The 17447-nt window shown below is 43.0% G+C and overlaps 1 protein-coding gene and 1 long non-coding RNA gene across 3 annotated transcripts in view; one reads left to right on the forward strand and one right to left on the reverse strand.

Annotated features, from left to right (window-relative positions):
• Positions 1-8696, reverse strand: part of BCAT1 (branched chain amino acid transaminase 1) — a 60224-nt gene extending 51528 nt beyond the window's left edge. For both annotated transcript variants that reach the window (XM_053978085.1, XM_053978086.1), the window contains exon 1: positions 8615-8696. In XM_053978085.1, the coding sequence (XP_053834060.1) occupies positions 8615-8623 (9 nt within the window). In that variant the 5' untranslated portion in view covers positions 8624-8696. The remainder of the gene's footprint in view (positions 1-8614) is intronic.
• Positions 8697-16323: 7627 nt separating this feature from the next.
• Positions 16324-17086, forward strand: LOC128808091 (uncharacterized). The gene is made up of 2 exons (XR_008437367.1): positions 16324-16499; positions 16806-17086. It is a non-coding gene; the product is annotated as an uncharacterized LOC128808091 (long non-coding RNA).
• The last annotated feature ends 361 nt before the right edge of the window (positions 17087-17447 follow it).

Raw genomic sequence — 17447 nt, forward strand, 5'->3', positions numbered from 1 at the left:
TGCATGGTGCAGAGATTATTCAATAGTCAGTTTGCTCTTAATACATCACCTGCACATCCATACAATTACCAAATGAAAATATAAATTACATGAAGGCATAGAGAGCAGAAACAAATCAAATAATTGTCTGAGTTACTGAGGGCTTAGAACTGGAAGCAAACAATTTAGTGTGGGAGACCAAAGCTTCTGCAGTTTGCAAATAAATCACTGTAAACTCCTGGCGAGGAAGAAAAACCCAACCAAACCACAGCAGAGACAGTGATGGATTTCAAAATGAGAACTGACATGCCCAAAGAAGAAAGCTAGCTGACAAAATCCTGTTTTCAAGGACACAGTCCTGCTTGCAAGCTCCCCCATAACTCCAGCAGCACCAGGAGAAGCACGAGGCCAGCCCTGAATCACTGGCCTGTATAAGGGGTCATTTGTAGCTATTCTCAGAGTGCTCAGACCGTGTCCCATTTAAGTCCATTTTGCACTGGAATAAAGGTTTACATAAGACACTGAGGAAAGATGAATGACACACTGAAAACAAAGGCTCTGTGGAGGAAAAGAACAGAAGAGCTTTTGGAGGAAGGAAGAGTTACTTTTTCACCATGAGTGCTGTGTAAGTGCCACTAGAGATCACAGAACTGTGATTTACACAGCTGGCTCAATGCAAGTGCACATGTGTGGCTGCTGGTGTGTAAAGGGTTGACACCACATCTAGCCCTGGTGACCCTGCATGGCCTATTTAATCACAACCCATTATCAAATGCCACTGCTGAGAAGCACAAGAAGCATGACTTTGTGCAGTGTGCTGGCTGCTGGGGCTGTCATTCCCTGTCCCTTCTTCCCAAGAGGCTGCTGTGTCCCTGAAGTGTCCAACAGATGAGGCTGATAAGTCATGGCAGCAGCTATCTGAGCTGGGGATCTGAATGGGCTCAAACCTTCAGGTACACTCTGCTGCACCAGTCAGAGAGGGCTCCTATAAACGTGTTTCACTGCTGCTGTTCCTCTCCAATGTCTGAGCAAAGCCCATTTCTCTGCTTGCAGGCAGAATCGTGCACACCCAGATGCGGGCTCTGCCTGGACGATGCTGCAGCAGGACCCTGACTCGAGTTTCAGGGCTCACAGTGACATAGTAGGTCTTGTTATGAAGTGCATTAAAGTTATCCTGTGTCTCTTTAAACAGGTCATTGTCCTGTTTAGGGCAATTTTGGGAAAAATTAGGTTTTTAACAAAGCATTGTTTGCTAGAATGGCATGAAGGAAAACATGGTAAAGCAACCAGCTGGATCTAGTTGACCTAAAAATACACCTGCCTGTTTTCTAACTAGACAGTGTTTCATGGCTATATGATATAGTGACTGCTCAAAGAAAATAAATTAAATTCTGAAAGACACCACAGTTTTAATGCATTTGGGCCCAGTTCTTTGATATGAGATCTTTTGCATCAAGCTGGCAACAAGAAAGCGCATAAATGCTATAACTTGCTTTCCCCTAACAGAGTAGAAGGGCTTTGCTTTCTAACAATAAGCTTGTGCTCATTATGTTTTCTCTAACACTTCCCTTTCCTCATGTATTCTAAAAGCCAGGTACTAAATCAGCATTTTAAGGTCTTATAGTAAAATTAGGCAGGATGCATTTTTAACTGCACTGTTATACCAGAAGGACAGCAAGCTTTCCAGAAATATTGCAACTACTATGTTCCCTTGGATTCTGATGGAGGGCTGGAACTGCTTGTTCCAGATAAAGAATGAAGACCTTCATTATTTATAGGCTTTCAAGGACTCTTCTCACTGTAAGGCCTGGAAGCCTGGCTCTACAGTCACAACACCCAGGTGAAAGAAGGCAGAAATATCCATCTCTTCTACAAACAGGAAAATGAGGCACGGATTCTCCCACTGGCACACTTCACCCTGCTTGGCAGCTGCTTCAGGGAATTCACTGGGGTACCAGGAATAGGGTCTGCACAGCTCCCCAGGAACTAAAGCCTCAAATGCATTACAGCTCTTCTCAAGGAAGAACAGGTGTAAATGACTGATTTACAACAGGTTTGGCTGCTCACAGCTATAACCTATTCCAGTTTCTTGCCTAACAGCACTCAGGTGGTGGCTGCAGAACACCTGCCCATACCAGCCCCAGTGGGTTTTAATCCAGCCATAATTGGTTTGAAGCAATGGGAGACCTCTCCAAAGCCTGCCTTATAGCCCTGTGATGTGTGTTTTGCTGTGTGCTCAAACACTGCCCTGATTTGTTTCAAGTGGACACAGTTCAACAAAGCAGAAAGAAAATTGACACTTTCCTCTTGATTTGAAGGGCACTAGGAACAGAGCTAAGCCAAAGGGAAAATCCTTGGGACCTGTTTGAGGACAGCATCTACAATAATGTTCTTTCTCTAATAACAACAGAGAGGGAGCATTTTTGCATGATAGATGTTCAGCTCAGAATATTCTAGGAACTTAATTGCTTTACACTCTTTGAGTTGCAGAAGCTGTCACAGAAGGTAAAATGCATTATCCACCACACCAAACAAATGTAAATAATCCCATGGAAGCTTACTAACAAGCCAGGGAAAGCTGGGCACAACTACAGCATCACTGCAGTGTCACACACTGCTCTCTTCAATGTAGTACAACAACAAGATAACACCCCAAAGAAGCTGTTTTTCTTCCTATCATCTGCTCAAAAGAGCTAAAATATTTCAAACTGGTGACAGAACTAGATATCCCACCTACTTAATATATATTCAACTGTGTAACAACTCTAGGACAGGGAAAAATAATGGATTATAAGGCTCCAAAATTCTGGAGCTGGATTCACTTTATCCTATGCGTCCTTTCTAAACAAGGTGAGCAAGTCCTTCATCTGAAATGCCCTATCATTTGTTGACAGTGCCCAGAGCAAACTGGAGGCTGCCCAGGGAATTTGAGAGCAAAATATCACTCAGCACATGAAAAGTGGCCTTGGAAGAAAAGTGTGGTCACAGATGAAGTATTTGTAGAGGTGTCAGCATTAAGCACACATGAAGAGAGGACTTTTGCCCAAATCATAGCATGGTTAAAGCTGTAACAAACATAAATCAGGAGTGATGCAGTCTCTGTTAGAAAAATGACAGATTTGAAATGGTAAGAAATGGCACTGGAAACAAAGATAATAAACTGGCCTATGACAAGTACTGTAGGCTTGTCCTCCTACAATTCAACATCTGTGTCAATGACTAAACAGCCCTGCACAGCTCCACAAATCTAAACTGACAAATGACTCATTTATAACATAAGCAAAGGGTCTGTGAGGCTTCAATGCATGTGAACATCAATGTTTTTCACATTTCAGAATGTATGAAGCTAATCTTGAGTCCCTTAAAAGTTTAGAATTGCATCTGATTTGTCCACTGCTGAAATCCAGCTCACCTGGAAATGGCAGGACAGAACATTCATTTTCTATGTATGCTCTAAGAAATATTTTGCCCAATTAACATGATGAAAACATTGCTGGCTACAGCACAACCCCTTAATAGAAAATCCAAAAGAAAACAATTGTAAATGCTAATTTTCAGCTTAGTGAACAATCAGAAAGCAATGCTGTTACTGAACTTCTATCTTCAGGTGTCAAGGAGAGAATCAAACTGCAAATGCCAAAAATGGTCTCTGAAAAACTGTTGAAAGATAAAGAATAATATTAAAAACACAGATTACATACTCAAGATGGGTAATGCCTCAAATACATGAGCATGTGAATAGATTTATGGGGTTTTTTTTGTATGTACACATGCAGCTGTAGAGCTGTGGCAAAACTGTGCCTGTGTAGCCACTACATGTTATAGCACCCTGTGCTAAAGACTATTACTTCACGCTTATTCATTTTTTCTAGCCTTTACCCTATATATTTCAGCAAGACTTCCTAGCAACTAGGAAGGGGTTTGTCAAATTTTAAGCAGGCATTGCCGCAGGACAGAATTCAGGACTCTGATGTTGATAATTTGATAATAAATCTTCATGTTCTGTTCTCAAAAAATAATTATGGTACTCTGAACTATAAATTTATAAAGACAGTTTATAAAAAACAAACTATTAACTATGGATCGTATTAAAAATATACTTACACTTTTCTTAATCCACGATCAAAAACCCTCTCTACTAGTTTCTTCAAACTTTAGAATCAGAGAAGTGAAACCTGTATCATCTGGTAAGAAATTTACATAGCAACTGACCTGCCAGCTATGTTGACAATAACTTCATAGTAAATGTTAACACTTGAAGTATCTTTTCCATACTCATTTGATCAAGAATTTCCTTTATTTTAATGGAGGTTGAGAAACTGTACATCAAAAGAAATTGCATTGTTACTGCTGATTTTAGGTGGACTACCTATAATTTTTAATCAATTGCATGATGATAAGCAATTGTATAATTTTATAAGAGTAGAATATGCAATTTTGTGTGGTAACCTTATAGACTGTATTTCAGATGCAGCAATTTCAAGTTCACATTCTGAAAAGATCAAAAATATCTCCTTTTATTCAGTGCTTTATAGCTTCCCAGCTTAACTTCTTCTGTTAAGCACATGGACTTCCTCAAGGTAATAAAGAAAATAACACTGCTATACTGACACATGAAGAATATTCCTTCTGCAAAGAAATCTGCCTACAGTGGTGACTTTAAATACCACCTTTACACAGACTTCTCTGTGCTGCTAAAAGCCAAGCATTCAGGGCTCTGGATAAATATGTGCTGGTCCACACCACTGGGTATGTCAAAAACTAAGACTGGATTAAAAAAAAAATTAGTTTCTAAGCTTTTTCTCAGGACCACAGGGAAACCCAGGCTGGAAGGAACCTCAGGATGTCTTTAATTCAATCTCCTGCTCAAAGCAGAATAGGCTGTGAGCTCAGACCAGGTTTTTAAGGCTTGATCCAGCTGAGTCTTGAGAGCTCCCAAAGATGGAAACTGCAGTCTCTCTTGGTAACCCACTTCCCAACTGTGCTCGTGGAGACAATTTTTTCCTTATACCCCATGTGAACTTTTTTTGTTTCAGTTAATGCCATCGTCTCTTGTCCTCCTGCCATACAGCACTGCTGAGCCTGGCCCCATCTCCATCATCTTCCTCTAGATTATGGAAGGCTGCTACTGCACCACTCCAGAGCCTTCTCCAGACTGAGCACACTCTGTTCTTTCAAACTCTCAGCTTGAAAGGTTTAAAAACCTTCATTCTCAGTAAGAATAATGCAAATTCAAACATTTATTACAGACGTGAGGACTCTTAACACAACAGTCTAAATGAAATTAAACAAGTGGATATGATTTGTGTGGCAGTGACGTCTCTGAATCCTAGTGGAAATTATTCCAATCAGAACCTCATGGAATTAAACCCTATTTGTATACCAGGAAAAACAATTTTCTGTGCTTACTAAAAATGTTTTTACCAATATGGTTTGTGATATGCTCTAATAGGCACACTGAATTAGCAGTAGCTGTGTACCTGCTGAGAAGTTATATGCTGCCCTTCATTAATGCTTCAGGTATATTCTAAAATAAAACTCAAAACACACTGCAGACTTCAAGGGAAGAAGTAAATGAGTAACTCTGTTGGAATGGTATTATGACATTAGTTTGCAAAACTAGTAATAAACTATGGGCCAAGGTGCACAAAAAAAACCCCAGATGAGTAAAACTTATTGATCATTTTTAAAGATAGTTTCAACTATTCTCATGTTAAGTTTTGGGTCCTCTGATGTACACACCAAAGGGTGCTTTCCATAAGCATAACGCTGGATTTTCCTTTGCAACAGCATATGGTAATACTTACTAAATTGCCCTTCTGCAACAGGTGCTCTATTTTATGATGTAATTTTACCTGGACCTTTAATGTGTAAAGCCATAAAATAATGAGGTTGTTTCCAAGGTAAATGGGGCCACACATTGACTTCATCCTGTGTTAGAATGGGAAGCATCAAGGTGCAAACACAGAAGTGACTACAAACATGACATGTTAGAGTCACATACTACTTGGATTTATGCTCAATTACCACCTAAATCCAGGCTTTTAAGATGAAGTTTGGGCATTTAATCTCTCCACTGCAGCTATCCTTGCATGTGGGTAGCCACAATTGATTATCAAAAGCTACAATCAGCGCTGAGTGCCTTGAGCTCACAGAGCTGCCTTTCTGAGATGTGCTTACCCAGCAGCACCAAGAACATGATGTGTCACTGTGACAACAAGAACGTGCCAGTCCCCACATCTGTGTCCTGAGAAGGTTGATTGTGCAAATTTTACAGAGAGAATTTACAGCTTGGCTCCTTCATTCTGACACTGAAGGTCCTGCCCTCAAATCTACTGGTAATTTTCAGCATTATACATTCAGCTATGATTATTCATTTAAGAAAATGGCATAACACAGGGAAGCAACAAAAATGTCTGTTCCAATTCTTTACCATGCCCCCGTCTCCTAATTTGTTTTAAAATGCCTGAATAAATGCAGAACACCTGAGTGTTTACACAGTTAATTAACTGATTTACCTTCTTTCCTAACATTATCCTCCCAGGGATAAATTAATGACTAATGAAATCCATCTGAATTGTTTTCATCTATCTAATTAAACAAAGGATATGGCCTATGGACTATTTTAACAAGATTTCAGTCGTGTTAAAGCTATCTCATGACTTTGCAATCTTCTCTTTTACCTATGGCTGTGTATTTCAATGCTCAATTTCCACGGGGAAAAAAATCAGCATATCCACTGGATCACACACAAGTGCTAGGCCTGTCAGTAACAATCAGTGCATTAGGTGGACAAGGCAGAGACTGCAGAAACTGGAGGCGTGTTTCATTTCTTATACATTACTTTAAACAGGATAGAAAGGGAGGGTTGTGGTTGAGCTGGAAATAGTTCAAGGAAAAATGGAGGGCTGTGACTAAACACAAAAAATCATGAAGGGAAAGATGAAGGGACAAGGAGGTGGAATAATGCTGTTGACCGGGTTATTTATAAATGTATCAGGTTTTACATAAGTATGGTGATAATCAAACTGTAATTTTCTGTTCCTTTGATAAATGCTCTACAAACACACAGTGACAGCCAGAACCCTGGAGAGCAGACAGTCTGAACAGATGAGGCAAATAAAGGGTAAAGGGCTCAGACAGCACTGACACACCCAAGGCTACATCACTTCCAAGTGGCCAGAGTGTCCTTTAACTGCTGTAGCTATTGCTATAGCAAAGACAAGGAAAAAGACAAAGCGAAGGTTGGGTGAGAAGAACCCAATGAGATGTCAGTGCTGCTTTGAGCAGACAGGCTGGTAGGTCTGTGGTTTCCCTGTTACCTGTTTTTTTGTAAGGCCATGCCAGAGCATTCCTGACAGGTGCTGGAGGACACTCTGGAAAGCAGAGCCCTGCTCTCTTTCCTTGGCACACAACAGGTACATCAGAATTGATATAAAGCACGAGTCTGCCCTTTCCTTGAGATGCTTCATTCTGTCTCCGAGCACTGTGGCTGGGGCAGCTCTTGGGTATTTTCCCTGAGTAGTTTTAGTCCAGTCTCCTGCCATGGCTGGTCTGCCCTCCTCCAGTTGCAGGGAGAGCAAACAGGGCTAGGACAGCATCCCAAAACTCCTCCATCCTAGCCCTGCCACCAGGAGTGGCAACTGCAGCACTGCCAGAGACACGCAGGGACAGCACCGCTGGCTGTGAGCAACACTTGTCACCAGCAGCAGAGAGGAGCTGGGGAGACACCTCCCAGTCACCTGTTGTGCCCATACCCCATCTGCTAAGGTGACCCCAGGATAACAAATAACTCGGCGGCAGGTTTCCGAAGCTGTTAGCTTCGGCACAGACCGCAGCTGTGCAGCTCCCAGTCAGCCCAGCACAGACCTGCCTCCAACCCGAGCATTACAGGAGCTGCTCCACTGCGTGGATACGGCTGTGATGCTCCCTTGGTCTGGCCTGAAAAGCACCCGTGCTAACTCCATGCCCTCTGCCTTGACGGGGAAGACTTGTTTTTAATCCCCAGATCAGGTCACTAAGCTGAAGAACACAAACATGACATTTATAAAAGGACAGCGCCCACAGATGCTCATCTGCCACGTTAATGTTTGCTACCAAAAACTCCTCTTCCATGATTCAAAGTTATTTCAGAAATTACTCAGAACCTCTCAGCACATGTTATAGGATTTTACCCATAGTCTATTTTAGTACAAGGGCAGACCATAATAGCTTTAACAAACTCACAGGCACAAAAAGGCTTGATGTCTGCCAGAAGACCGTAACCTTTGCAGGCTTTTGCTTTGTTGGTTTTTTGTTAGTTTTGTTTGGGGTTTTTTTAATCATTGAGAGTCCCACACACAAGAAATTCACCCCAAAGGAAATCATACACCTTCCCTTCCCCTTCATTATTTCTTTTCCGCACATGCTGTCTGCAATGAAAGAGGTAAAACCACACACCGTCTGCCTCTGAATCTCAAACAACAAACCCGCCAGGGACGGAAATCTCCTTCGCAAAGCACAAACAAATCGGGGCGCTAAAATCTGCCAACGCAAATCGCCGAGCTGCCGCTTTGCCGAGGAGAAGCCCCTCTGCTGCTCCGCACCGCCGGAAGGATGGACGGGTGGATTTGGGCAGGAAACCCGCTCCGCTTACCTTGATCATGCTGGCAGGAGGGGGAGATGTTCCTGCCGGGCTCCAAGCGGGAAGATCGCTGAGCCCCGGGGGCGGATAGAGCGGCGCTGCGCGGGACCGGGGCCGGCCGGGGCTGCTGCTGCTCGGAGCTGCTCCCGCCGCTGCCGGGCTCGGATTGCATCAGCGGGCGAGGGCGGCGCGCTCGGCGGACGCTCGGGGAGCCCGGCCAGCAACCGGGGCCGCCCCGCCCCGCCGCTCCCGCGGCACCCACACCTCCCCCCGGCACCCACACCTCCCCCCGGCCGCCGGAGCCCCGGGAAGCAGCGGCCAGGCCGAGCCCCCGCCCGCACCTCCGCTGCGGCTGGGTCACCCCCGCCCTAAAATGGCCCCGCATCGTGCGCGGCGCCGGTCGAGCGGAGACAGTGCGGGGCTTGTGCTGTAATTCACAGCGAGACACGTTCTCCTCAGCCGGCACTCAGCAACTCATCGTTTTCTGAGTCATTTCCTCTGTCTCGCTGTGTCCGACTCGGCTGACACACCGACACCTCGCAGTTATCCCTCCCAGCACAGCTCCTCGCTGCTTCCCCTCGCCTGGGCTGCCGGCACGGCTGGTGCCGAGTGCCCCAGCACTGCCACCCAGCTCAGGGGCACAGCACCCATTGTGTCTGGGACTAGCGGGACTGACATGTTTTTCCCTGCTCAGCCGTGCCCCGGGCCGTGCAGAAGGTCTGGGATGTACCTGCGGACCTCAGAGCCACCACCACTGCCTCACCTCCCAGGTCTGGGGCCGGGCAGGCAGCTGGCCAGCGCCCGAAGATAAAAGAATAAATAGAGCACCCTGTCCACTTTGTTGCTTCTACCCGTTCCTGTGAAGATAATAAAAAAAAAAAAAAAAAAAAAAACCTACATGACTTTTTCAGAAAAAATGCTGCTGTGATGTTCACAAAGTGCTTACTTTCATCATAACTGACTTTACGTTTAAGTCCTTTCTTCCTTTACTAATGTTTTCATAAAGGTTTTCCCCTTCTGATCTCCTTTCATCTCAGTGTGACTGTCAGAAGTGCCAAGTTCTGCTTTGCACGATGTACATGAATTATTCTCTGTTGTACAGCACCAGAGATGGGTTACATAAGTAATTTTTGTTCCTGCTGCTATTCAGCCAGGTTAAAAAAAAAAAAAAAAAGTGCTGTTTAGTGGATTTACAAGCATTTTGGATTCCAAAAGAAAACAGGTTAGCAGCACTACCCAAAACACAAGTTCACATGAACAGTGATATTTCAGTAGCTATTTAGGAGAGTAGAAAGATGGAGCAAAAAAACAGGAGGCAAGAGAAAAGCAGCAAAGGAGCTTCAGGCAGGTTCAACTCATCATCAGGGCAGTGCTCATGAGAGCAATTCTCTCCATTCACAAGGAGTTATCTTCAGGTTACAACCACGACATAGGAACAGCCAGGCTGGCTCAGGCCCTTTAACTCAATATCCTGTCCCTGCCAGTACACTGTAATAATGCCTGCAGAACAGTTCCAAGAAGAGAATAAGCACACAGAGGCACTCTGCTTCATATACTCTTTCCACTATCCACTCTTATCCTCGAAGGATTTGTACCACATCAACTTCCTGAAAGATGAATTCTTGAGGCTTAACGGCTCCTCATGGCTTTTTGTTCTATTAATTTGTTCCTTGAACCTACATAAAATTTGATATCTTTCAGATCTTGTGCTCATCAGTGCCAAAGTTTAGCTCTGTTCTGTTGAAAAACTCATAATTTTGCTTTATATTGAATTTGCCACTTGAAAACCTCACATCATTCTCCATTTTTCTAATACTGAGAAACACAAATGAAGAGCACTTTACCCCCTGTATGTAATTTGTGATTTTACAGGCAATTGTCAAATCCTGTGTCAGCCATCTCTCCTTTCTCCTTTCTCATCTAAAAAATTAGATGAGGAGTTCTAATTTTTTTTTTGTTTACTATAAAACAGCTCAATAACCTTGATCATCCTTGATTTAGGATGGGGATATGAGTTACAAAACACTCCCAAAAAGCAGGTCATCATATTTACTTTTAATTTGCCTTTTTTCCTTCCTCTATTTCTTTTCATTATAGTTCTGTTTCCTATTTGGACTGTTCATGAGCACTAAATTGAACTGATCTATTTCTGAACTACTTAATTCTAAGATTTCTCTGCTGAAAGGCAACACTTCATTCATAACCCACCCATTTATATACATTTAGCTCCTTTTTTTTTTTTGTTATGTTTTAATTTTGTACTCACAGACACTATTATATGTTGTTTTAACAACTGTATATTCAATTTCATAAGGTCCTGCTGCAGATAGCCCTAGTTTGGCTGAATTGTTTTAACACCCTTACCCTGAAGGATTTAAATCTCATCAGCAAACCTTGTCTTTTCTCTGCCTCAATTTCCCTTCTCTCAATTACAGACTATCTCTGTTTCTTATCTCTTATCCAATTAAAGATAGCAACCACAAAAGCACCTTTCTTTTCTATGAGCCTTTGCTAAGGCACTTTGTCAAATGCTTTGGAAATCCAGTTAGATTATATCTCTTGGACCTTTCCTTCCTTTGGAGGAGTTTATAGATAGGTCAGGATTTCCTTTCAGAAAAGTTATGCTGAGTCTGCTTCTCAATGGCATATTTATCCATATATCTTTTTTGCATTTCTTGTTGCAAGCTGTACATTTTCTCCAGACTCACTTCACCAACAAACTGTTTGAGTGCAATTTGACTGTTTCCAGAGCTCAGTTTACCAGTCTGAACAGTCAGCCTTTTACCAAAGTTCTCTGCAACATGCTCACCATAGAGATGCATTTCAAACTATCCTTAAACTGCTGCCAACCACTGAGGTACAGAGCAGAATCCATGGCCTGGGCAAAACTAAGAAATAGGAGAAGAAAAGGGAAAGAAGAAATATTATCTGAACTACAGAGGATTTGTGCAAAGCCAAACCACTGCTTACTACATATCTAGGATATATATTAAAAAAAAAAAAAAAAAAAAAAAAAAAAAAAAAAAAAAAAAGAGAGATCTTTGTATTGATCTTTTGCTTTTATTCTGGGCCAAGCTGACCCTGAGCTTGCATGTAAAAGTCAGAAAAAAGAAGACCAAAACTCAGAGAAGCTGCAGAACTTACTTGAAAATTGCATCTTGCTGCAACATCCCCAAACCTGAAGTTGCCATTGGTAAATGGGCCATACAGATGTATTTTTGCAGGGATAGCTTGCATTACCTCAGTCTAGTTACGGTTCTTTATGTAACACTCCAGAAGTTACAAGGCAAAGGACATTAGATCTTTAACTCCGGTGATTCACTCAGTTGCATTGATCCATCAGTAAGAAATTACATTTTCTACACTCTGAGTATTTCATTTCCATAAAACATTATTCATTTCAACACTAGTTTTTCCATTAACACCAAGGATTCTGTGAATGCTTGACAGCACTGTTAAACTTTAGAAGTTTTAATGAGTAAATTTTTCACACGTAGGAGAGAATAAAGTAATTTATATGCTCCAAGTCCAAAGTGTCCACAAGTGCACAAAATGTAGGGATTCACGAGGGGAAGAATTTGGGTCACACATATTTTCCAAACCAGACCTGAATAAATTCTCCTTTAAGCCACTGAAATATAAGGAACTACTGTTGTGGAAATGAAAAGGCAGTATGATATAAAGCCAAATGGGAAGTGTTGAAAGAGGAAGCTTGTAGATCTATAATCCTGTAAGAATAAAGAGCACAAACCTTTCTTGATACACTTTGCAAAGTTTCCTCTACAATCCTGGTTGTATCCACTGAAGAGGCTAGGGAGAAGGTGAGTAGAAACCAGGTTTTCCATGTAAGAGAAAGCTAGGATTCTGTGATTTTCTTTTTTTCATCTGAAATGGCATGAAAATTTCCTGTAGAAAAACATGGAGAAACCAAATTTGATTCAATTAAATGGTATCATTTAGACAAAGTCTGTGCTTCAGTTTGATCCTGATCTTTTAAAACTTTCAAAGCTCTTTGTAATATATGCCCTTTTGAAATGTGTTCCAAAGCTTATTAAAAAAAAAAAAAAAATCTCTTCCAAAAATACCAGAATGCCATGTTTTAATCTTTGTGAAATACTTTACTTCTACATTAGCTTTTTTTACTAAAACCTCAATCTTGCATAGTCTCTATGACTGTGTGTAAGTGCATTGGCACAAATATTTAAAATAAGGAAACATCAGCTTTCATCTGTAATATTCTCCAGGGAAAACCTGTGACTGAATTCAGCCACAAAACTAAAACTGGAAGGTAATTTGAGTACAAGGTTTCCATATAGCTGCCTTGCAGATGTGTAAACATAGTTGTGGAAAGCTTTTTACGTGAGGGAAAGACAAACCTTTGGTTAAGGATCAGGTTGGTGCTGTAGAAATTTCCTAACAGGAAAGAGTAATTATGATGTAATTATTATATGCACATATAAAGTATTATGTGATTATACACATATACGTGTTCAGATATGTACAAAATGTTAGGGGGAATGATTTTTTAAATTGTTTTTATTTTGGGGAAGGAGAGATCCTTTAAAGACTGGTCGGGTCCTTTAGAGACTGTTCATTCGGGACTACAACAATGGTAGGAGAAGCTGATGGTTGCAATTGCTGCTCTTCCTTTGGAAAAGGAGGAGGAAGGACTGTGAGCAGAAACAGAAAGAGGAAAGCACCGCGGTCTGTCTCCTTGTGGAATGGGATGAAGAGTCTCAGGGGATGCTCTTTTCAGATCAGCAGGATCTTTTTGCGGCAGCACCTTCGCCCGGTGCTCCTTTCCTCACTTCCATCTTCTCGCTGTTTTCCACCTCCTCGGCCGTGCCAGCCCCGCTGTGTGCGAGCTCTGCTGTGAAACCCATTAGCACAGTGATCTGGCTGCGAAATGCCAGATAAAAAGGCCGGGAGTAGGTAGGATGCGACTGCCGGGGATGCTGAAGGGCGGAAAGCCTCAGCTGGCGCCCGCACAAAGAACACGGGCTGCACAATTAACCTCGCAGAAAGAAACATCACAAACCAAGAAAGGGAGGGGAGATGAAAGGGAAAGCAGCCACACAACATCTGACAACCGCAGAAATGCTGGGAAAAAAGGCTGCAAGGGAAAAGTCTGCATGCGTGAGGGTAATTGGAACCAAATAAACACATCTCTCCCCCTTTCGTTCCCACCCTCTAAACCCAACATTTTACGCATTCCTCCTAAACAAGCGTTTTGTGAATGTGTCACTTACTCCTGCCCGGAGAGGCAAGAAAAACATCGCGCTCCGGGAATTAGCCAAGAACAGAGTTTGTTGTCAACATTTCTTTCAGCCTTTTGTTTTCCAGCTACTCACCTCACCTCTGCCTCCTCCGCGGCTCTTCCGGAAGGTTCTGGGTGGCTGCACCTGCCTCACCCCAGTGCTGCCAGCCCCCAGCCCTGTTAGAATGGAACAGGCTTCCTTCAAGTGACATCTCCATCAGAGCACAGCCTTCCAAAGGCTTTTAAAGGGCTTTAGGTGCTCCGAGCTGCGAGTGGAGGAGCCACAGGGTGGGCAGCAGGACCTAACCCACCGCAGCTGGCTCTGTTTGAGCATTCAGCACGTGGTTCTTGTGAACCCTGACCTTTCACCAAAATCAACGCCCTCATTCACCTTCTAAAGGGAGCATCAGGCTTCCTTGCAAGCCCATTTTTCCCATCCAGTGCTGCTCCCAAAGTTGCTTCTTTGTCCCCTACTCAGCCCTCTTTAAAAAAGTGGAAAAGTGAGAGTGAGGAAACACTCAGTGTTTTGTGCAGTTGAGCGGGGAAGAAGCAAGTGGAGGATAAATCTCCTCTCAAGTTCATAGAATGACAGAACTTTTTAGGTAGGAAAAGACCTTCAAGATCATTGAATCCAACCATTACCCAACACTTCCAAGCCCACCGCTAAGCCATGTCCCTGAGTGCCACATCCACACTTGTTTTAAATAGCTTCAGGGATGGTGACTCCACCACCTTCCTTGGTAGCCCATTCCAATGTCTAATGGATCTTTCTGTGAAGAAATTCTGCCTAATGTTGAACCTAACCCTGCTCTGGCGTGGCTTGAGGCCATTTCCTCTTGTCCTGTTGCTGGTTGTCTGGGAGCAGAGCCTGACCCCATCTGACCCTCCTGTCAGGGACTTGTAGAGAGTGATGAGGTCTCCCCTGAGCCTCCTTTTCTCCAGGCTTAAGACCCCCACATCCCTCAGCTGCTCCTCACAGGACTTGTGCTCCAGACCCTTCTCCAGCTTTGTTATCCTTCTTTGGATCGCAGAGTTTGACACGTAATGATAAAAGCCACTCAGCTGGAGCATTTGGAAGATTCAATGCAGAACTGCTTGGTTTCATTATAAAAAGAAAATCAATATTTAAAGACTGACCTAATGGGTGTCTTGGCTTTGTGGTGTAAAACATTTGGGTCCAAAAAAGCCTTTACTTTCCAAGTAGTAGAATTAAATTGTTGGAATCGATGTGAAATCTTGATTTCTCTGATGTTAGTGGAATAGCTTTGGAGTGCCTGGAGAAAAGGAGGCAGCGAGGCAGCTGGGCTGTGCCCATGTGGAAAGCCTGCTTTTCCAAATTCCCAAGTACAACCTGGCTGCTCCAAACCCTGTCAGCCCAGAGAGGGCTGACGTTCAGCTTTTCGGCTCCAACGACGCTCTATAAAAAGCTCAACATCCTCTTTGTGCTCTAAAGCTACACTGCAGTTCCCCAGTCTAAATTAAATCAAGCCTAAAAAAGCTTCAGAAAGAAGTGCACAAAAAAAATCAGGCAGGAAATTTCCAGCTGTTTTCCAGGTCCCACTTAGCAGCAACAAGACTCGGAGCCGTTAGCGTGCGCTGGGGTTGACTGAAGAGAAGACAATAAAAGGTATGTTTGTCCTTGAGCACGAGACATCCCCACCTGACCTCCTGGCTTTGCAGGGACATGGGCTCCATGCTGGTGCTCCCAAGGAGCTGGTGACCCCCCAAGCCCCCAGGCCCCTCCTGCCATCCCTGACCCCAGGAATTTCGCTTTCTCGTGGTTCCTCCTGGTGGCCACAGGGAGACCCCTGACTGAAGGACCAGCATGGCCTGTGGTGCTCAGCTATGAATCCAGAGCTTCTGTGAGCAATAGGATACCCCAAACTTGTATATTTCTATAGGAGATCCACCACATTCTCTGGAAAAGCAGTACTCGGTGGAAAATGGTGTGTGCTAGAAAGCATGCCACAGCACAGATGCTTTTTGGCAAGCACATTTCTGGGCATGCACTTCCTCAGCAGGTGAACTATTAAACTACCCTTAATGACTGGTAACCAACACATAAATACATTCCTGTAAATAGATATTGCTCCATAACCCAGGTTATCAGTCATAATACTTATTCTATAATGAATAATGGATTCCACACCAAATTACCCCATGTCAGTAGCCAGTAGCCGTGTCATTTTTCTGTAAATTGTTGTACGTTTGAGGAGGATGCTTTAGCATATAATTGTGGTGAATTAGGCTTGGCAAGGGATTACAACAGCTGCAGAATCTCTTTGTTGGGCCGAGCATGAAATCCAGGTCATCTAAGAGATGATTTAATGTGCCAAGATCAATACTAGAGGGGCAGAACTTAGAACAAATGGGCCACAAGGGCCAAGTTCTGCTGGTAAATCAGTCTGGTAATGACAAGCCAGTGATGTCACAGTTGGCACTGGCAGTCTGAAGGGTAGAACAGCCAAAGGAGTGGCAGCCAGAGGAGCAGAGATGGGAGTCCAAGGGCTAGCAGTGACCTCTGAAGAGCCAGCTGAGAGATGGACATTTGGTTTAGGGATAAGGACTCTACTCTCCAGCCTGACTGTAATCAGTCATCCAGAAAGGCAACAAGTAGATGAGTGTGTGCCTTGAAATCTGGTAAGTAAACAATTTAAAGTAATCCCATAAAACCTTCAATTTGACACCTGCCACAGGGACAAGATTCCTTTCTTTGCACTGCTTTTGACAGTCTCTAAACTGCGTATGGTACCACATTGTGAGTAACAAAGCCAAAGTGTTCCTGGTTAATGAATGGCAACTAGTCACTGAAAGTAACTGGTCATGAGCCAGTTTAATTTACAGATTAAAATTATACCTCTCCTAGTTAAACGGATGTAACCAGACATTGCTGTGTAACCAGACATTGTTTTTGGTTTTGTTTTTTTTTTTTTCCTTTCAAATTAGGAAGTGCCAGTTCTTTGGAATCCTTACTATACAAGCAACTTCGGTCAAATTAGGTTTTTAGGGCACTAACAGGTGCATAGTACCAACAAAACACCTCAACAACCAGTTAAAAGCTTTGTTTTCCTGCTCTCCTGGCTCTCCTGTGAAAATCCTCAACAACGAGCCACAGGCTTGCAGAGCACCACGGAATGGTAAACCTGCTTATCAGGCCACCTTCTAGGATACACAGAACTCATGGTCATATCCTTGAACTAGAATAAAAACCTGCTCCATGATCTAGACACATGCTCTTTTTCTCCTGAAGTTTCACAGTTATTTCCTCAGGAAAAAAAGGAGGTAGTTTCCCACATAACTGAAATTTTGTATTTTGTTGTGCTGTGTCTGAAACTGGAACTTGAAAAATTAGGGGATGCTTACGTAAAAGGTTTGGTGTAAAAAAGGGAGGAAACCTTTCAAGATTAACCCAAGCCCCTATTTACTGTAAAAGTCACAACAGTGTAAGACAGCCAAGCAGTAACAGCTCCTGACCCTCTGGAAAGGTAAACTTGTCAACAGACTTTCTTAAAATGTGCACATGAAGACACAAAGACAAATTATAGAAAAAGGTTCCCATTTATTCAAGGTATGACAAGGATATTTACA

This window comes from Vidua macroura, chromosome 5 (assembly GCF_024509145.1).
Source record: "Vidua macroura isolate BioBank_ID:100142 chromosome 5, ASM2450914v1, whole genome shotgun sequence".
Classification (NCBI taxonomy): domain Eukaryota; kingdom Metazoa; phylum Chordata; class Aves; order Passeriformes; family Viduidae; genus Vidua; species Vidua macroura.